The sequence below is a fragment of the Erpetoichthys calabaricus genome, chromosome 3 (assembly GCF_900747795.2).
Source record: "Erpetoichthys calabaricus chromosome 3, fErpCal1.3, whole genome shotgun sequence".
NCBI classification, from domain to species: Eukaryota; Metazoa; Chordata; class Cladistia; order Polypteriformes; family Polypteridae; genus Erpetoichthys; species Erpetoichthys calabaricus.
The window spans coordinates 57870546-57893181 of record NC_041396.2 but is presented as its reverse complement, the minus strand read 5'-3'; the positions used below and the strand labels follow the sequence as shown (position 1 = coordinate 57893181).

The window sequence follows — 22636 nt, the reverse complement described above, 5'->3', positions numbered from 1 at the left end:
GTAGACCAAAAGCACCTCAAAAGCTAGACATCATGCCAAGATCCAAAGAAATTCAGGAACAAATGAGAACAGAAGTAATTGAGATCTATCAGTCTGGTAAAGGTTATAAAGCCATTTCTAAAGCTTTGGGACTCCAGCGAACCACAGTGAGAGCCATTATCCACAAATGGCAAAAACATGGAACAGTGGTGAACCTTCCCAGGAGTGGCCGGCCGACCAAAATTACCCCAAGAGCGCAGAGACGACTCATCCGAGAGCTCACAAAAGACCCCAAGACAACGTCTAAAGAACTGCAGGCTTCACTTGCCTCAATTAAGGTCAGTGTTCACGACTCCACCATAAGAAAGAGACTGGGCAAAAACGGCCTGCATGGCAGATTTCCAAGACGCAAACCACTGTTAAGCAAAAAGAACATTAGGGCTCGTCTCAATTTTGCTAAGAAACATCTCAATGATTGCCAAGACTTTTGGGAAAATACCTTGTGGACTGATGAGTCAAAAGTTGAACTTTTTGGAAGGCAAATGTCCCGTTACATCTGGCGTAAAAGGAACACAGCATTTCAGAAAAAGAACATCATACCAACAGTAAAATATGGTGGTGGTAGTGTGATGGTCTGGGGTTGTTTTGCTGCTTCAGGACCTGAAAGGCTTGCTGTGATAGATGGAACCATGAATTCTACTGTCTACCAAAAAATCCTGAAGGAGAATGTCCGGCCATCTGTTTGTCAACTCAAGCTGAAGCGATCTTGGGTGCTGCAACAGGACAATGACCCAAAACACACCAGCAAATCCACCTCTGAATGGCTGAAGAAAAACAAAATGAAGACTTTGGAGTGGTCTAGTCAAAGTCCTGACCTGAATCCAATTGAGATGCTATGGCATGACCTTAAAAAGGCGGTTCATGCTAGAAAACCCTCAAATAAAGCTGAATTACAACAATTTTGCAAAGATGAGTGGGCCAAAATTCCTCCAGAGCACTGTAAAAGACTCATTGCAAGTTATCGCAAACGCTTGATTGCAGTTATTGCTGCTAAGGGTGGCCCAACCAGTTATTAGGTTCAGGGGGCAATTACTTTTTCACACAGGGCCATGTAGGTTTGGATTTTTTTCTCCCTAAATAATAAAAACCACCATTTACAAACTGCATTTTGTGTTTACTTGTGTTATATTTGACTAATGGTTAAATGTGTTTGATGATCAGAAACATTTTGTGTGACAAACATGCAAAAGAATAAGAAATCAGGAAGGGGGCAAATAGTTTTTCACACCACTGTATATATTATGGAAGTGTGTATTAATATATTTTTGCAAGTTATTTATGCATTTATTATTCTTAAAAAATGTTTTTCTTTTCTTGTAATTTCTTTGACATCTTGTAAAACATTTTGAGATACATCCTCAGTATGAAAATGTACTTTAAAAACAAATGATGTTTTTGTTGTTTCAGCTGAGCTCACACAACTACAAAAATTTCTGTAATAACCAATTAGCATTTAAACATAATTAAAGATGAGGTGAGAGAGTTTACCATTATTGGTCAATGGAGTAATAACTGTTAAACATGGTCTTTGCATTCATATGTGAATTAAAAATTGTATATCAGTCATTGCAAGCAGTATCAGCCATTTGCAACAATAGTAATGTTGGGCTATGCAGTATTTTTAAATAAATATAGTGGTACCTTGATAAAAAGCATCAACCACAAACGCAACAATTTCTAGATGGGTCCAAATTTTGAACCCTAGAATATATCTGCTTTAAGCATTCATTTACTCTCCTACTATCAGAACACAACATATTGCATATCTTTTTTTTTTACTTTATTGTATTTATTTAAAGCAGTTAACATTCCATACAATTACGTCAAACTTAACATATTGCATATCTACTATAAGACTGATCATGATGTAAAACACATACCACAAATGCATCACATTTTTGTTGTGGCTCTGAAGTACATATTTATTTTTTGTGTTTCACTTTATTTGTAGGGGCAAAATGTTCTTATTAGAATACATTAAGCACTTATGCTTAGTATTCAAAAAAGTGGTCTACATAAGACTTGTCCATTTAGGTAACTTCTTCAAACTGAAAAAAATATGACAGTATGGCACTGCTGGTTGGTACAGCTTTAAAGATCTGCTAGAGAAGGAACGGTATGCTTCCGTTAAGGACAGGGTACTGGCAAAGTTTTTTTTCTGAAAAGGTGAGAGCTGGATGAAACGTCTGTAAGAACAAGGCCAAGAAATTATTCCTGTGCAAGCCAGCACCTGCTGACCAGTATTGTTTTGGAATATGTCTGTTTGGCCAAGTGGCTCAAATTACTAATCTGCTTTTAAGTGGAAGTGGCAAAAGTGTGTCATCTGTGACGTGATTTTAGAATCTGGATCAAAGTTCCACATTGTCCTAGATTGCAGTGAAAATGACAAGACCAACCCTAAACTGTACTAACTGTGTTTGGCCAATATGCACCGTCATAATACAATCACATTACACATGCTTTTTAAAATATGAAACACAGTTTCTTGGTGAGGTTTCCATTGTATATCTCAATTTTCTCCAATTATTCTCATTTCCATTCCACATTCCAAAGACATGTGTATTAGGTTAGCTGTCACTATAAATTGTCCCAGTTGGAGTAAGGATGGGTGCATGCATGAGAACAGTGCATCATCAAAGGTTGGTTACTGTTTTGCACCTCTTACTACTAGATTTGGCTTTGACTCCTCTTAATTCCACATTGTAAAATATCAATATATCAATACTTATTTACAGCTTTTTTAATCTTTAAACATTACTTATAGCTTAATTTCTAAATGAGATGGCAAGGAGTCAGCTATGCATCAAAAACTGTTCTTTAATATCAATAATTTGATTTTGCTATGTGAAGCAAGCTGAGCTTGAACATCCTGCTTAAAATCATCCCATAGATTTTCGATGATATTCAAGTCAGGGGACTGTGACAGCCATTCCAGAACATTGTACTTCTCCCTCTGCATGAATGCCTTTGTAGATTTCGAACTGTGTTTTGGGTCATTGTCTTGTTGGAATATCCAACCCCTGCGTTACTTCAACTTTGTGACTGATGCTTGAACATTATCCTGAAGAATTTGTTGATATTGGGTTGAATTCATCCAACCCTCGACTTTAACAAAGGCCCCAGTCCCTGAACTAGCCCCACAGCATGATGGAACTTCCACCAAATTTGACAGTAGGTAGCAGGTGTTTTTCTTCTGCCATGCAAAGTGCTTTCTGTTATCACCAAATAACTCAATTTTTGTCTCATCAGTCCAAAGCACTTTGTTCCAAAATGAATCTGGCTTGTCTAAATAAGCATTTGCATACAACAAGCGACTCTGTTTGTGGCATGAGTTCAGAAAGAGCTTCTTTCTCATCACCCTGCCATACAGATGTTCTTTGTGCAAATTGTGCTGAATTGTAGAACGATGTACAGATACACCATCTGCAGCAACATGTTCTTGCAGGTCTTTGGAGGTAAATTGTGGGTTGCCTATAACCATTCTCACACTCCTGTGCATATGGCGATCCTATATTTTTCTTGGCCTCCCAGACCTGAGTTTAACAGCAATTGTGCCTGTGGCCTTCCATTTCCTGATTACATTCCTTACTGTTGAAACTGACAGTTTAAACCTCTAAGATAGTTTTTTGTAGCCTTCCCCTAAACCATCATACTGAACAATCTTTGTTTTCAGATGTTTTGAGAGTTGCTTTGAGGATCCCATGCTGTCACTCTTCAGAGGAGAGTCAAAGGGAAGCACAACTTGCAACTGACCACCTTAAATACCTTTTCTCATGATTGGACACACCTGTCTATGAAGTTCAAGGCTTAACAAGCTAATTCAACCAATTTGGTGTTGCAAATAATCAGTATTGAGCAGTTACATGCATTCAAATCAGCAAAATTACAAGGGGACCCAAATCTTTACACAGCCAGTTTTTCACATTTGATTTAATTTCATACAACTAAATGCTGCATCACTAAAGATCTTTGTTCGGAAAACACCCCAGTACTCAGATGTTCCTAGGAAATGAAAGACATACCATTGTTATCTTTTTTTTTTTTTTAAAAGTAGAGTACATTATTATGCAGGCTAAGAGGGGTTCCCAGACTTTTTCATATGACTGTATATAATGACTTTAATGAAGACATAGTAAAAAAAATCTTTTACATGCATACTCATGTATACAACTGATACGTAGGCTTAAAATAAGACAGAACCATTGTAAATCTAAACACAACAGTCTGAAAAATATATCTTTTCACATTTTAAGCAGATCAGAAAACACTGTTAACACCATTATAACATTATACAAGTCTTCATTCATATTAAAATGTCTAGTGTTGCACAGGAAATACATTTTTGCAATGAATTAGATTTTCACCCAAATCTATGAAATATTAATGTAGATTTGCCCAAGTGTACTAAAATAATTGAATTACAAGTTTCTGCCATTTGTGGTATATATAATGTATGTTTCTTGTTTTAAACCCAAATCACAATGGTAAGCCACAAAAACAATTCTACAGAATGATATGCCTACAGAGATTTATTATCATAAAGTCAAATTTGATCAGATATACCACAGACAAAAGATGGGCTGCAAAATTCTATTGTGGTAGTACATCAATTTAAGATGAAGTTAGTGTAGGGCTGTGTCAGCAAGCATTTGCAAAGGAAAAAATGTTAAAGGTTTTTTCCACTTTCAAAACAAAAGAAAGTTAAAAGTGCCAAAATTATGGCTGTTTAACATTCCTTCCTTTTCCATGTGGAAATAACCTGTAACCTTTTTATTTCTGTAAGATGTGTTAACGTCAAGTCTTTGAAGAAGATGCTGCCACCGTGCATGAGATCAATTGTTAGTTTAGTTGAATCCTTAAGTTATATAAATCAGTTGAAACTGTTCTTCATTAACAACATGAGCCCAGAATGTTGACTCCCGAAATGAACCACCACATCCGAAACTTGGTAAAAGAATTCGGTCATGGAGGCACTGGAGATATGTTTCCTAACATCCAGTTTCAAGTTGTTACAGCTTTGGACTTCAAACCCTGCTATTAACACTGTGTAGCTATGAGTAAGAGTCTAAATAATAATCACAAAATGAAAGCATGGCGATTCTCCAGAACTAAAGAAATTTAAGGTCCAAGCTTATGCTGGTAAGACCATGTGCATAATAGTTTTAACTACTTACTTTATAATAACCATATAACCACTCAGTATTAAACTTACTTGCTTTGCCATTTGTGACATGTAGATAACGATAAGTTTGAGGAAAGCTTTCAACTACCCCTTCATCACACTGCTTTGTAAAATACTGGGTTAAAAGAGATGCTACACCCATGATCTTGGGTGAATTATCATCTGCTTCCCAAACTGAAGTGCTACCTCAATGGAAAGCATTATGCCTATGGCTAAGACATTAAGTCATCTACAGAAGGTTGTGAAGAAAGACAAACTATTTTCTTTGAGAGGTGTGGAAAAGCTTTGTCAATGTTATTACATGTGCATTAGTGTGAATGGAGATTATGTTGAAAAATACCCCTTGTAATAATAACATTGTTGGAAATTTAAATTTTCGAATTTAAATCTACGTTTCTGTATTTAATGAATGATTATCAGCAAAGGGATATTTGAAGAAATTAGTAGGATTAAAGTAAATAATATCTGTAATATCTGTGCTTTAAATGACTGAAATCTGAATACCTAAGTACAAAGTAGAAAAAAACTCATAATCTGATTTAGAATCATTTCCACAGCAGTTAAAACTCAACATTTTAAGTGTTACTTTTCAAAATGACATAATTACATTATTCTTAATTATTAGTTTAATCACTAATTTCTCCTCAGAGATCACAGGTTCAAAATCTATAAGGGTATTAGATAGTACTGTATGTAAACAACTATTTACCTCAAGTGTAAGAAAGCCTCCATCATGAGCAGCAGTTACTTGTGGTGAAGGCTCAAACCATTCACATGACTTTCCTAGAAGGTTCTTCAACGTTTTTACTGAAGACACAGTGAGAGAGCCAGAACATCTTGCAAGAATTACTGCATTATCTGTCCACCAGTTAACATCAATCAGGGGATAATAGGATTCTTTATCTAGTGGGAGAAAAATTTAACAAATGTAATTGTTCACATACTATTTGATATTTTGGTTTAATCACGTTAAATGTTCTTTAAAAATTACTAATACTGTATAATTCATATGAATCTTAAAAGTCTACAACTGCTATATTATTTCAACTATGTTAAACAAAAACAAAATATTTCAGAAGTACAGTGATCCCTCGCTATATCGCGCTTCGCCTTTCGCGGCTTCACTCTATCGCGGATTTTATATGTAAGCATATTTAAATATATATCGCGGATTTTTTGCTGGTTCGCGGATTTCTAAGGACAATGGGTCTTTTAATTTCTGGTACATTATTCCTCAGTTGGTTTGCCCAGTTGATTTCATACAAGGGACGCTATTGGCAGATGGCTGAGAAGCTACCCAACTTACTTTTCTCTTTCTCTCTCTTGCGCTGACTTTCTCTGATCCTGACGTAGGGGGTGTGAGCAGGGGGGCTGTTCACACACCTAGACGATACGGACGCTCGTCTAAAAATGCTGAAAGATTATCTTCACGTTGCTACCTTCTGTGCAGCTGCTTAGTGAAGCGACATGCTGCATGGTGCTTCGCATACTTAAAAGCTCGAAGGGCACATATTGATTTTTGCATGTTTGTTTTTCTCTGTCTCTCTCTCTCTCTCTCTCTCTCTGCTCCTGACGGAGGGGGTGTGAGCTGCCGCCTTCAACAGTGTTGTGCCGCGGTGCTTCGCATACTTAAAAGCCAAACAGCCCTATTGATTTGTTTGCTTTCCTCTGTCTTTATGACAGTTTCTGCTCCTGACGCGCACTCCTTTGAAGAGGAAGATATGTTTGCATTCTTTTAATTGTGAGACGGAACTGTCATCTCTGTCTTGTCATGGAGCACAGTTTAAACTTTTGAAAAAGAGACAAACGTTTGTTTGCAGTGTTTGAATAACGTTCCTGTCTCTCTACAACCTCCTGTGTTTCTGCGCAAATCTGTGACCCTAGCATGACAATATAAAAATAACCATATAAACATATGGTTTCTACTTCGCGGATTTTCTTATTTCGCGGGTGGCTCTGGAACGCAACCCCCAAGATGGAGGAGGGATTACTGTATTTCCAAAAATTCTTTATACAGTAATCCCTCGCTACTTCGCGGTTCACTTTTCGCGGATTCACGACTTCGCGGGTTTTTAAATACAAGTGATTGCCCGCCTATCGCGGAAGTTATGTTCCATATAAACATTTTTATAGTTTAAGCCTTAAAATACCCATCCCACATGCTTTAAACACATGTAAACTTATAAAACACACTTTGTTAACAAATATGATATGTGGATGTCGGGCTAAGGATATGAGTAACATCTCACTATTATAAAACATTTTAACTTCACGCAAGACAAGACAGTGAGACAGGAAAATAGGTGATGTACAGGCTTTTAAATTATTGACACGCAGAGCGACAAGCAGCACAAAGCCAGCACAAAGTCCACTTCTCCTTAGCATTCATTCAGCTCCCCACCCCCTTGACAATGCGAAGTGGCAGGAGCGTACTTCGCCTCCAGGGAGGTGCGTTCAGCCCTCACACACCCCCACTCCTCTTCCTCCTTCCGAACGCACAGAGCGACAAGCAGGCATTTTGGCAGAAGTAGCACAAAGTCAATTTCTGCTCAGCGTGAGTTCAGCTGCCCCCCTTCACAAAGCGAGTGCAGACACATCGACGTCTGATCGCTGCGTGCAGTGCGCAGTGTTGGTCTGCGGTGTTTAAGAATGCAGAAAGTGTTTAAGAGCATAGGAAGTGTTTATAAGAGTGTGGGAAAGGTTAACAAGAGAGTGACAAAGGTTTATAAGAGTGTGGGAAGGGTTTATAAAGCCTTAAAATATGTATAAATAATAAAATAAATATAGGTCGCTACTTCACGGATTTTCACCTATCGTGGGGGGCTCTGGAACGTAACCCCCGCGATAGGTGAGGGATTACTGTACTGCACCAAAAACATAAATCATCAGATATGCACGTAAACAAACTATATTTCACCTCTCTAACAAACTCTAAACCTGGAAAAATTAATTTGACTCAGACCCTTAGTTGTCTCTTTTTCCTTAATTACAGTTAGGTCCATAAATATTTGGACAGAGACAACTTTTTTTTTAATTTTGGTTCTGTACATTACCACAATGAATTTTAAATGAAACAACTCAGATGCAGTTGAAGTGCAGACTTTCTGCTTTAATTCAGTGAGCTGAACAAAAAGATTGCATAAAAATATGAGGCAACTAAAGCATTTATTTAACACAATCCCTTCATTTCAGGGGCTCAAAAGTAATTGGACAAATTAAATAACTGGAAATAAAATGTTCACTTCTAATACTTGGTTGAAAACCCTTTGCTGGCAATGACAGCCAGAAGTCTTAAACTCATGGACATCACCAGATTTTTCCACTTCTTTGCTTTAATAAACTCATTGGTTGCTTTGGCTGTATGTTTTGGGTCATTGTCCATCTGTATCATGAAATGCCACCCAATCAATTTGACTGCATTTAGCTGGATTTGAGAAGACAGTATGTCTCTGAACACCTCAGAATTCATTCGGCTGCTTCTGTCCTCTGTCACATCATCAATAAACACTAGTGTCCCAGTGCCACTGGCAGCCATGCACACACAAGCCATCACACTGCCTCCACCGTGTTTTACAAATGATGTGGTATGCTTTGGATAATGAGCTGTTCCACGCCTTCTCCATACTTTTTTCCTGCCATCATTCTGATAGAGGTTGATCTTGGTTTCATCTGTCCAAAGAATGTTTTTCCAGAACTGTGCCGGCTTTTTTAGATGTTCTTTAGCAAAGTCCAATCTAGTCTTTCTATTCTTGAGGCGTATGAGTGGCTTGCACCTTGCAGTGCACCCTCTGTATTTAGTTTCATGCAGTCTTCTCTTTATGGTAGATTTGGATATCGATACGCCTACCCCTGGAGAGTGTTGTTCACTTGGTTGGCTGTTGTGAAGGGGTTTCTCTTCACCATGGAAATGATTCTGCGATCATCCACCATTGTTGTCTTCTGTGGACGTCCAGGTCTTTTTGCGTTGCTGAGTTCACCAGTGCTTGCTTTCTTTCTCAGCATGTACCAAACTGTAGATTTTGCCACTCATAATATTGTAGCAATTTCTCGGATGGGTTTTTTCTGTTTTCGCAGCTTAAGGATGGCTTCTTTCACCTGCATGGAGAGTTCCTTTGACCGCATGTTGTCTGTTCACAGCAAAATCTTCCACATGCAAGCACCACACCTCAAATCAACTCCAGGACTTTTATCTGCTTAATTGATAATGACATAACGACGGACTTGCCCACACCTGCCCATGAAATAGCCTTTGAGTCAATTGTCCAATTACCTTTGAGCCCCTTAAATGAAGGGATTGTGTTAAAAAATGCTTTAGTTGCCTCACATTTGTATGCAATCATTTTGTTCACCCCACTGAATTAAAGCTGAAAGTCTGCACTTCAACTGCATCTAAGTTGTTTCATTTAAAATTCATTGTGGTAATGTACAGAACCAAAATTAGAAAAAAGTTGTCTCTGTCCAAATATTTATGGACCTAACTGTAGTAGCCAAAAAATAATGAGACACAAAACAAGCTGCCACATGACCAGCTCACCTGTGCCCATCACACAATATCTGAAAATAAAGAAAGGTGATGGAATCGGTTAGGTTGATCTCTCAGGTCACCAAAATATTTTGACGGTGTTCATAGAAAAAACAGAAAAATCAACAGATTTGGAAATGTCTGCTGCAGAAGAATGAAAGCAGCAATAAGCCATGGAATTAAAAAATGGGTTTAATTAACAGCAAAACTCAGCTTCTCATTAAGAGATTGGTTGGAGTGAAATTGGTTGGAGTCTAAAATCCCAGTTTAGCTGATCATCCATTGGCTCATTTGAAATCTCATTTCTGTTTGGTTGTCATTTAATGAAGAAAGGAATAAATTCAGAGGACTGAATCCTTAAAACCAAGGCTATTAAAATGAAATGAAAAGAAGTTAATTAGCAGTGAAAACTGGTCACTGATTAGCAAAAGGGTTAGAGTGAAAACCTGCTAACACTGCAGCCCTCCAGGCTCGGAATTCAACACCCTTGTCATACATCTATACCTTATGTACAGCTTAGCACATGAGCATGTGAGATATTAATCTGTATAACCCACAGAGGAAGGCCAGCCAACTGACCTTGACCAGAACAGTCCACTGAAGCTGATTATGTTCTACTAGGGGGCTTCGCCCCCTGCTCACTTCGCTCGCCAACCCCCTGTGTTTGGTGTTCCAGATACACACCTTTAAGATTGTTGCTATTTCATTAATTTTACTTTTACTTCAGAACTTACGTAAAAACAATATTTGGAATCCTGTGAGTCCCAATGTGCTGAATCCTTTAAATGAGGTCCGTGAGACATGTGTTTAATGACTGTGTACCATAATTCAGGATAGGTTTTGAAATTACAGTACAGACAAACCGATCCACATCATCAGCAGTTATTAATTTGTTTTGGAAAGTAAGCAATAAATGCATGTGAGGTAAAACAGCCTTACAATATTTACATACATCTGACATATCACCTGTGTCCATATATTCAATCACTATTCGCCGTTTAGTTATTTGTCAGAGTAATAATTTCTCTTTTTTTGCGCTAATGCAATGTTTACGTTCTTTGTTTGACACTGTCGTTTATTTCTGCTTTCATTTTCTGTATCTTGCTCTGAATGTGTTTCGTGCCCACGTTTTTGTTTGAGTCTTTTGAATTCCATTTTTCATTATCTGTAACCTGCTCTGCATGTGTTTGGCCTCCTTGCATTATAACCTCTTTATGACGTTTTACTTTGTTGTCTACTCTGTCTTTCGCCTACCCCCGGCGTTTTGAACCCGTGCCTGCTGTTTACCGTTAGTAATATGGGTAAGTAATATGGATGATTGCACTTACTGTTAATATGGAGCGTTCTCTGTGGCTGTACTGTTAATAATGCATCACTGTAATGAGATTCACCTATGCTGTATAGTTTGTCCGTGTGAGGATGACGTACGTGTAATATTGATCGTTCATTTATTCTTATTACCCATCAGGTTTTGCGCCTGTGTCATCTGTGGTTGTACTGTTAATATTGTATTACTGTAATGTGATTCAAATATGTTGTTTTGTCCGTATTTGTCGGGTTTCTGTATGATGTCGGGTGTTTGCTTGCGTTTTTTTTTTTAGAAGTGCGTGGATTCTGCAGTGTAGTGTGTACGTTTATTTCAGTTGCGCGTTGTAGGCGAATACGCCTTTCGTAGTATCTGACGATTTCTGTAGTACAATTCGTTTTACGTACTATGTCGGGCTTGATTTGAGAACCTTTGTGGACTCCGTAGTGTGTCCCGTTTAACTCTGGGACGGGGATAATGTGATTCAAATATGTTGTTTTGTCCGTATTTGTGGGGTTTCTGTATGATGTCGGGTGTTTGCTTGCGGTTTTTTAGAAGTGCGTGGATTTTGCTGTGTAGTGTGGACGTTTATTTCAGTTGCGCGTTGTAGGAGAATGCGCCTTTCGTAGTATCTGGCAATTTCCGTACTGCAAGTTGCTTTCTGTACTATCTCGGACTTGATTTGTGAACCTTTGTGGAGTCCGTAGTTTGTTCCATTTCATTTACGTACTGCAATTCGCTTTCCGTACTATCTCGGGCTTGATTTGTCAATCTTTGTGGAGTCCGTAGTCTGTACCATTTCACTCTGGGTCGGGGGGCTGACTCCTGTGTTTTGTGTGGTGGTGTCGTTGCCTATGGGCGCGTCGCCTCATTTCTTATTTCTGTCAGTGGAGCTCTTTCGGTTTTGAGCCGTAATCTCGGGCTTGATGTGTGACCCTTTGTGGACTCCATAGTCTGTCCCGTTTCACTCAGGGGCGTGGGTCTGACTCCTCTTTTTTTGTGTGCTATGGGCGCGTTGCCTCATTTCTTATTTATGTTAGTGTGTGTACTCTGTAGTCTGTCCCGTTTCACTCTGGGGCGTGGGTGTGACTCCTCTTTTTTGTGTGCTATGGGAGCATTGCCTCATTTCATATTTCTGTTAGTGGAGCTGTTTCGCCATTACTAATGCGATCTCGGTGGATCGCGCTGTTTCGTTTTTGAGTTTATGGGCGCGTTGCCTCATTTCTTATTTATGTTAGTGTGTGTACTCCGTAGTCTGTCCCGTTTCACTCTGGGGCGTGGGTCTGACTCCTGTAACCTGCTCTCCATGTGTTTGGCCCCGTTCTTTAACCTCTTTATGATGTTTTACTTTGTTTCCTACTCTGTCTTTTATTTCTGACCTCGCTTTATCCTGCTTGCAGCATGTCAGACGGTTTGTAGTCTCTCCCGTTGCGCTCTGGGGTGGGGGGGGGGGCTTTGTGTGGCGCCTGCGCACTATGTCTCCTGCGTCCACGGGCAGGTCCCTGCATCCATATCCGGTTTACCATTCTCGGTTAGTAATATGGATTAGTACAAATAATGATGTTTCTCTATAAACATCTCTAAATGGGTGTCAAACAAAATCAAACATAAAGGATTGATTAGGTTAATGAAAATTATTCTATGACTGCAATCTATACGAATAAAAGGCAAAGCCCTCACTGACTGACTGACTGACTGACTGACTCATCACTAATTCTCCAACTTCCCGTGTAGGTAGGTAGAAGGCTGAAATTTGGCAGGCTCATTCCTTACAGCTTACTTACAAAAGTTGGGCAGGTTTCATTTCGAAATTCTACACATAATGGTCAAAACTGTAACCTGTTTTTTGTCCATATGCTCTAATGGAGGAGGCGGAGTCACGTATCGCGTCATCACGCCTCCTACGTAATCACGTGAACTGAAAACAAGGAAGAGATTTACAGCACGAGTCAAACGCGGGAACGAAGGTAAATGACATTAATTGTTGAGTGTCTTTTAATACTGTGTAAGCATACATATTAACACATGTGCAATTAAACGTGTGTATTTACGGGGTGATTTCTCAGGCTTAAAAGCTTGCCTTTTATCAAACGCGGGAACAAAGGTAAATGACGTTAATTGTTGCGTGTCTTTTAATACTGTGTAAGTATACATATTAACACATGTGCAATTAAACGTGTGCATTTACGGGGTGATTTCTCAAGCTTAAAAGCTCGCCTTTTATTAAAAAGGTAATTGCAAACTGTTTTCATTCTGAAGGGCACAAACCACGTTAGATTTCATGCTCAAGAGTAAGCTCAGCACACAGCTTGGCCATATTACAGCCAGAGGGGCGAACTGACAACGTGGTATACAAAGAGATCCTTAACAAATAATTATTGATTCATTTTCCCTCAGTTTAAAAAGGTTTACTTTTCTTCTTAATAAAAATTTTAAAGCAGTACTTCGCCGCTGGGAAGCGCGGGTATTCTGATATATATCAAAATATATCGCGTCATCACGCCTCCCATGTAAGCACGTGAACTGACCCGCTGCCGTTTGCAATGCCATATTCGCGAGATACAAGTTTAATGAGAAGACACGAGGTATAAACGACAGTTTGGATCACTTTGTAACAAAGTTAAAATTGCTGTAGCGAGAAACTTTTAACTGCCGGGTCTTAGCTAACATTAAATAAGCCCGTGGACATCGCAACATCACACAAGAGAGCAGCTCACGTGAAGTGACTGAACGCAGCAGGAGTGATCACTTCGATGAATCAAACCTGTTCAAAAAACACATTACACAATTGATAAGGTACGAAAACAATATGAAACCGATTGTGGATTTGCGTACAGCCACTTAAACTTTGTGACGGCACGAGACTTCAGGTCACGTGTCTGCAAAAGAACCTCATTGAGGCAACTGTTTTTAATGGCGGTGGCTCAGGGGAGAGAGTTTTTATTCCTCGCATCCCCGTTATACCCTCTGATCTCCCATTTCAATTCAAACGCCTAAAATTTCCACTAAGGCTCTACTTCGCAATGACAATTAATAAGTCTCAGGGACAGACCCTACAAAAGGTTGGCATTGATTTGAGGCAGGACTGCTTTTCACATGGCCAATTGTACGTTGCATGCTTACTGAACTGACAACGTGGTATACAAAGAGATCCTTAACAAATAATTATTGATTAATTTTCCCTCAGTTTAAAAAGGTTTACTTTTCTTCTTAATAAACATTTTAAAGCAGTACTTCGCCGCTGCGAAGCGCGGGTATTTTGATATATATATATATATATGTAGATATGTATTATATATGTCAATGTATGTATGTATATATGTATGTCTAGATATATGTAGATATGTATATATATGTAGATATGTATATATATGTGTATATATATATGTAGATATGTATATATATATGTGTATATATATGTAGATATGTAAATATATATATACAGTAATCCCTCGCTATATCGCGCTTCGCCCTTCGCGGCTTCACTCCATCGCGGATTTTATATGTAAGCATATTTAAATATATATCGCGGATTTTTTCGCTGCTTCGCGGGTTTTTGAGGACAATGGGTCTTTTAATTTCTGGTACATGCTTCCTCAGTTGGTTTGCCCAGTTGATTTCATACAAGGGACGCTATTGGCAGATGGCTGAGAAGCTACCCAGCTTACTTTTCTTTCTCTCTCTCTTGCGCTGACTATCTGTGATCCTGACGTAGGGGGTGTGAGCAGGGGGGCTGTTCGCACACCTAGACGATACGGACGCTCGTCTAAAAATGCTGAAAGATTATCTTCACTTTGCTACCTTCTGTGTGCAGCTTTTAAGTATGCTGCACGGTGCTTTGCATACTTAAAAGCTCAAAGGGCACGTATTGATTTTTTTATCTGTCTCTCTCTCTCTCTCTCTGCTCCTGACGAGGGGGTGTGAGCTGCCGCCTTCAACAGCTTTGTGCCGCAGTGCTTCGCATACTTAAAAGCAAACAGCCCTATTGATTTATTTGCTCCTTGGAAGAGGAAGATATGTTTGCATTCTTTTAATTGTGAGACGGAACTGTCATCTCTGTCTTGTCATGGAGCACAGTTTAAACTTTTGAAAAAGAGACAAATGTTTGTTTGCAATGTTTGAATAACGTTCCTGTCTCTCTACAACCTCCTGTGTTTCTGCGCAAATCTGTGACCCAAGCATGACAATATAAAAATAACCATATAAACATATGGTTTCTACTTCGCGGATTTTCTTATTTCGCGGGTGGCTCTGGAACGCAACCCCCGCGATGGAGGAGGGATTACTGTATATGTATGTGTGTGTGTGTGTGTATGTATGTATGTATGTATGTATGTATGTATGTATGTGTGTATATATATATATATGTATGTGTATGTATGTATGTGTATATGTATATATGTATATGTGTGTGTATATGTATGTGTATATATATGTTGATATGTGTATATATATATCTATACTAATAAAAAGGCAAAGCCCTCACTCACTCACTCATCACTAATTCTCCAACTTCCGGTGTAGGTGGAAGGCTGAAATTTGGCAGGCTCATTCCTTACAGCTTACTTACAAAAGTTAGGCAGGTTTCATTTCGAAATTCAAAGCGTAACGGTCATAACTGGAACCTCTTTTTTGTCCATATACAGTAATGGACTGCAGCTCGCTGGCCGTGGTAGGCGGGGTTTGCGTATCGCGTCATCACGCCTCCCACGTAATCACGTGAACTGACTGTGAAGGAGAAAGGATGGCCTTATATGGCGTTCGTTTATAAAACAGCAGACAGGCTGTGTAAAGGCAGCTTCAAAAAAAAAACAGATCCTTAACAAATTGTTATGGGTATATTTTCCCTCAATTTAAAAAGGTTTTCTTTTCATCTTAATTAAAATTTAAAAGCAATACTTCACCGCTGCGAAGCCCCTCTAGCGCTGACGTCCGAGGTTCGATTCCCGTAAGCGAGTGCAGTGACTGTGTACGCCTGATGAGCCAAGAATTAGGGCGAAGCACGTGTCGTGTACTCTTTGCATTATTTGACAGTAAACTATTTTCAACCATTCTATGATCTGCTTCTCACAATTGAAGGCACCGTGGCTGATGTTAGCTGACTTGCTGGCCAACCATAAGCGTTACCTGGTAGGTAACCACCCATACAATCAGATTGTAATTCAGACTACGAATGCCGTGAATGTAATTACCCCGATCTGCATGCTAGAGAAAACCTCAATGAAGAAGAAACAGTGTGTAAGCATACATATTAACACATGTGCAATTAAACGTGTGCATTTACGGGGTGATTTCTCAGGCTTAAAAGCTCGCCTTTTATTAAAAAGGTAAACGAAAACTGTTTTCATTCTGAAGGGCACAAACCACGTTGGATTTCAGCTGTTAAACGCACAAAAATGTCGGTACACCAGATAAATAAGCGCAACATATTATCAGTTGTATTGTATGCTTACAATACATATAGAATGTGTTAATCGTTAACTAATAGTATGTTATGGTGTTTTTCGACTCAGCTACAGATGCCGATGGAGACCAGAACAGCTTTGGAAAAATATGAACGCCTTGGGGCCGATCTGGAAGAAGGTAGCGCAGTGCCTTGATTTAAACGATTCCATGTCTTGGTGGGTTTGCGTAGCTTATTGTCAATATCTTTACACCTGTTTTTAAGACTTATTGACTGAAACGGGCTTTCATGAAAAAAGTTAGGGCTTTGCTACAGGATACACCCTCCACAAGTTAAGGAAGTAAAAATAAAGGTATATATTTCTGTTTTATTTAAACCTTTTAAGTTCGTATGCATAGCCCCATTTGGCTGTTTTAGTTTTTTGTTTTTCTTTCTTCAGTAATATTTAATCTCTTTAAAGAAAAACAACATATGCATTTTACTTTTTTTGTATCTCTTTAGTAATATTTTAGTGTAAAAGGATAACCAGTATTTAAACCTTTTATGTTACTTTATAAAGTTATTTTACACAATGTTGAAAAATTAATAAGAAAACTACATATTTTGGCAGCTGCTGCTTTAATTTTCAATGAAATGAAAAAAGCTCTCCAAGAGAAAACCTCAATGAAAAAGAAACAGTTTGCACTATCTAAAAAGGAGAAACCCTCATTTATAAAGGTCTGCTGCAGATTACTTAACTGAAAATAAATGAATAGTTCCTATGTGTATAATACATATTTATCTATTTGACTTATGCCTTTATTCCAGCAACTTGCAACATCTGAGGTACAATTTGTTACATTACTTTTGTTTTTTGCAGCACAGGCAGGTGAAGTGACTTCCTCAGGGTCACACAGTGGTGTCAGTACCAGGATTTGAACTGACAAGCTCCGGGTTTGCTGAAATATTACTGAAGAAAGAACAAAAATGAAAACGGGCAAATGGGGTTATGCATACAAATGTCCATCCATCCATTATCCAACCCGCTATATCCTAAATACAGGAGCCAATCCCTGCCAACACAGGGCACAAGGCAGGAAACAAACCCCGGGCAAGGTGCCAGCCCACTGCAGGGCGCACACACCCACACACCACGGACAATTTAGAATCGCCAATGCACCTAACCTGCATGTCTTTGGACTGTGGGAGGAAACTGGAGTACCTGGAGGAAACCCAGACAGACACGGGGAGAACATTCAAACTCCACGCAGGGAAGCGAACCCGGGTCTCCTAACTGGCACCTTTCACTGCGCCACCATGCCGCCCGCATACAAACTTAAAAGGTTTAAATAAAACAGAAATATATACCTTTATTTTTACTTCCTTAACTTGTGGAGGGTGTATCCTGTAGTAAAGCCCTAACTTTTTTCATGAAAGCCCCTTTCAGTCAATAAGCCTTAAAAACAGGTGTAAAGCTAAACTTGCAGCACCGCTATTCAATTACACTTGCCTAACGCCTCTCCTAAGGGGAGATACTGAGGGATGTGGGCATCCGTCAAAGCACCAATCACAGGCCCGATTAGAAAGTAGGAAGCTGTGATTTGTCGTCTCCCTCCCATGTAACAATCACAGCCCGTGTTACAACGCACTATGTATGTATGTGTATATGTATATATGTATATGTGTGTGTGTATGTATGTGTGTATGCTGCAAAAAACAAAAGTAATGTAACAAATTGTACCTCAGATGTTGCAAGTTGCTGGATAAATATGTATTATACACATAGGAACTATTCATTTATTTTCAGTTAAGTCATCTGCAGCAAAACTTTATAAATGAGGGTTTCTCCTTTTTAGATAGTGCAAACTGTTTCTTCTTCATTGAGGTTTTCTCTTGGAGAGATTTTTTCATTTCATTGAAAATTAAAGCAGCAGCTGCCAAAATATGTAGCTTTCTTATTAATTTTTCAACATTGTGTAAAATAAATTTATAAAGTAACATAAAAGGTTTAAATACTGGTTATCCTTTTACACTAAAATATTACTAAAGAGATACAAAAAAAGTAAAATGCATATGTTGTTTTTCTTTAAGGAGATTAAATATTACTGAAGAAAGAAAAAAAAAACCTAAAACAGCCAAATGTGGCTATGCATACAAACTTAAAAGGTTTAAATAAAACAGAAATATATACCTTTATTTTTACTTCCTTGACTTGTGGAGGGTGTATACTGTAGCAAAGCCCTAACTTTTTTCGTGAAAGCCCGTTTCAGTCAATAAGTCTTAAAAACAGGTGTAAAGATATTGACAATAAGCTACGCAAACCCACCAAGACATGGAATCGTTTAAATCAAAACGCTGCGCTACCTTCTTCCAGATCGGCCCCAAGGCGTTCATATTTTTCCAAAGCAGTTCTGGTCTCCATCGGCATCTGTAGCTTAGTCGAAAAACACCATCCCATACTATTAGTTAACGATTAACACATTTCTATATGTATTGTAAGCATACAATACAACTAATAATATGTTGCGCTTATTTATCTGGTGTACTGACATTTTTGCGCGTTTAACAGCTGAAATCCAACGTGGTTTGTGCCCTTCAGAATGAAAACAGTTTGCTTTTACCTTTTTAATAAAAGGCGAGCTTTTAAGCCTGAGAAATCACCCGTAAATGCACACGTTTAATTGCACATGTGTTAATATGCATGCTTACACAGTATTAAAAGACACTCAACAATTAACGTTATTTACCTTCGTTCCCGCGTTTGAGTTGTGCTGTAAATTCTTACTGTGAAATATAATTGACAAATAATTTGGTGAATGAACTTGTGAAGAAGGTGGAGCTGGAGTATTACATCACTTCATTAACGAAAATGCCGTGATGTGCGGAAGGGCGGGGGGAGTGTGGGGGTTGACGGAGAATGTTTTCTTCAGCGCTCTTTGGGGCTCTTCCTTGTTTTCAGTTCACGTGATTACGTAGGAGGCGCGATGACGCGACTCCGCCGCCTCCATTACAGTATATGGACAAAAAAGAGGTTCCAGTTATGACCGTTACGCTTTGAATTTCGAAATGAAACCTGCCTAACTTTTGTAAGTAAGCTGTAAGGAATGAGCCTGCCAAATTTCAGCCTTCCACCTACACGGGAAGTTGGAGAATTAGTGATGAGTCAGTCAGTGAGTCAGTGAGTGAGGGCTTTGCCTTTTATTAATATAGATATATATATGTGTATATATGTGTATATGTAGATATGTATATATATATATATATATATGTATATATATGTTTGTGTGTGTGTGTGTATATTATATATATATATATATATATGACAGCAACACTCATAACAATGATGTTGTCCTGTTTGCTTCATCAGGCCGTGATCTTCAGCTCTCTCTGGATCGGTTCGCAGCCGAGTGTGAAGTGGCTGGGATGAGAATCAGCACCTCCAAATCCGAGACCATGGTCCTCAACCGGAAAAGGGTGGAGTGCCCTCTCAGGGCAGGTAGCGAGATCCTGCCCCAAGTGGAAGAGTTCAAGTATCTTGGGGTCTTGTTCACGAGTGAGGGAAGAATGGAGCGTGAGATCGACAGGCGGATCGGTGCGGCATCCGCAGTAATGCGGGCGTTGCATCGGTCTGTCGTGGTGAAAAAGGAGCTGAGCCGCAAGGCGAAGCTCTCAATTTACCAGTCGATCTATGTTCCTACCCTCACCTATGGTCATGAGCTATGGGTAGTGACCGAAAGAACGAGATCGCGAATACAAGCGGCTGAAATGAGTTTCCTCCGCAGGGTGTCTGGGCTTTCCCTTAAAGATAGGGTGAGAAGCTCAGTCATCCGGGAGGGGCTCAGAGTAGAGCCGCTGCTCCTCCGCATCGAGAGGAGTCAGATGAGGTGGCTCGGGCATCTGATCAGGATGCCTCCTGGACGCCTCCCTGGTGAGGTATTCCAGGCACGTCCAACCGGGAGGAGGCCCCGGGGAAGACCCAGGACACGCTGGAGGGACTATGTCTCTCGACTGGCCTGGGAACGCCTTGGGATTCTCCCGGAAGAGCTAGAAGAAGTGGCCGGGGAGAGGGAAGTCTGGGCATCTCTGCTCAAGCTGCTGCCCCCGCGACCCGACCTCGGATAAGCGGGAGACAATGGATGGATGGATGGATGGATGGATGGATGGATATATATATATATATATATATATATATATATATATATATGTAGATATGTATATATATATGTGTGTATGTGTAGACATATATATATATGTAGATATGTATATACAGTAATCCCTCGCTATATCGCGCTTTGCCTTTCGTGGCTTCACTCCATCGCGGATTTTATATGTAAGCATATTTAAATATATATCACGGATTTTTTGCTGGTTCGCGGATTTCTGAGGACAATGGGTCCTTTAATTTCTGGTACATGCTTCCTCAGTTGGTTTGCCCAGTTGATTTCATACAAGGGACGCTATTGGCAGATGGCTGAGAAGCTACCCAACTTACTTTTCTCTCTCTCTGTCTTGCGCTGACTTTCTCTGATCCTGACCTAGGGGGATTGAGCAGGGGGGCTGTTCGCACACCTAGACGATACGGACGCTCGTCTAAAAATGCTGAAAGATTATCTTCACGTTGCTACTTTCTGTGCAAGCTGCTTCCTGAAGCGACATGCTGCACGGTGCTTCGCATACTTAAAAGCTCGAAGGGCACGTATTGATTTGTGCTTGTTTGTTTTTCTCTGTTTTTCTCTCTCTCCCTGCTCCTGACGGAGGAGGTGTGAGCTGCCGCCTTCAACAGCTTTGTGCCGCGGTGCTTCGCATACTTAAAAGCCAAACAGCCCTATTGATTTGTTTGCTTTTCTCTATCTCTCTGACATCTGCTCCTGACGCGCACTCCTTTGAAGAGGAAGATATGTTTGCATTCTTTTAATTGTGAGATGGAACTGTCATCTCTGTCTTGTCATGGAGCACAGTTTAAACTTTTGAAAAAGAGACAAATGTTTGTTTGCAGTCTTTGAATAACGTTCCTGTCTCTCTACAACCTCCTGTGTTTCTGCGCAAATCTGTGACCCAAGCATGACAATATAAAAATAACCATATAAACATATGGTTTCTACTTCGTGGATTTTCTTATTTCACGGGTGGCTCTGGAACACAACCCCCAAGATGGAGGAGGGATTACTGTATATGTGTATATATATGTAGATATGTGTATATATGTAGATATGTAAATATATATGTATATATATGTGTCTGTGTATATATATATATATATATATGTGTATGTGTATGTATGTATGTGTATATGTATATATGTGTATGTATGTATGTGTATATGTATATATGTATATGTGTGTGTGTATGTATGTGTGTATATATATGTTGATATGTGTATATATATATACAGTCGACCCTTGATATACGACCGGCTTGACATGCGAACAACTTGATTTACGACCAAAATTTTTATTTTGATTTACGACCAACATCTTGCGTTACGACCTGAATGCGGTCACGTGTATCCGCTTGCGCGATTGTAAACAAACAGAAACATTCCTATTAATGCGGTACTCATTCAATAAAATGATAGGTTTGTAAACTCTCTTGGGACCTCCCCCAACTAGAAGACATGCCAAAGTCCAAACTCCGTATGGAAGACTGTTTATCTGTTGCTGGGGCAACAGCCGGCTTAAAGCTGTGCTGAGTCTCTCAGCCAAAGCAAACAGAAAAGATATCGATGGGTGATATGCATGTGATATCCCTGCCCGGCAATGGACAAGCAAGCTTCCACAGTCGCGGCAATCGCGCTTCAGGACGCACTTCAGCATGTCGTTCCCATTGAGTGGGGGGAGTGGGGGGGGGGGGGGGGGCGGTCTCAGAAGAGTTCAGAAACAGTTCCTTGTATCATCGCAAGGAAATGCTGAGAAAAATTCTTGTCAGAATAACTTGTAGGCAGGAGGAGATTAAAATTAACGCAAAAGAAGCTATTGAAATGATTGCAAATGCCTGAGCGCAAGTTAAAGAAAGCCTTTAAAAAGCCTTCAGTTTCATTATCATCCTCCTCCCTTCCTGCAGCCCAAAGATGTCAAATTAAATGGTGAGTACAGTATGAAATTGTTGTTTCTGGTAGGCTAGGCACTTATTATTACTTTTTGGTTAGTACGTTAGAAAAATTATTGGTGTTTTGGTAAATTATGCACATTATACAACCCTTTTTTT

General features: G+C 39.4%; 1 protein-coding gene across 1 annotated transcript in view; it reads right to left on the bottom strand.

The window, feature by feature from the left end:
- Positions 1 to 22636, bottom strand: part of nbas (NBAS subunit of NRZ tethering complex) — a 463213-nt gene that overhangs the window by 377138 nt on the left and 63439 nt on the right. Inside the window, exon 14 of the mRNA XM_028796843.2 lies at positions 5931 to 6124. Within this exon, the coding sequence (XP_028652676.1) occupies positions 5931 to 6124 (194 nt within the window). The remainder of the gene's footprint in view (positions 1 to 5930; positions 6125 to 22636) is intronic.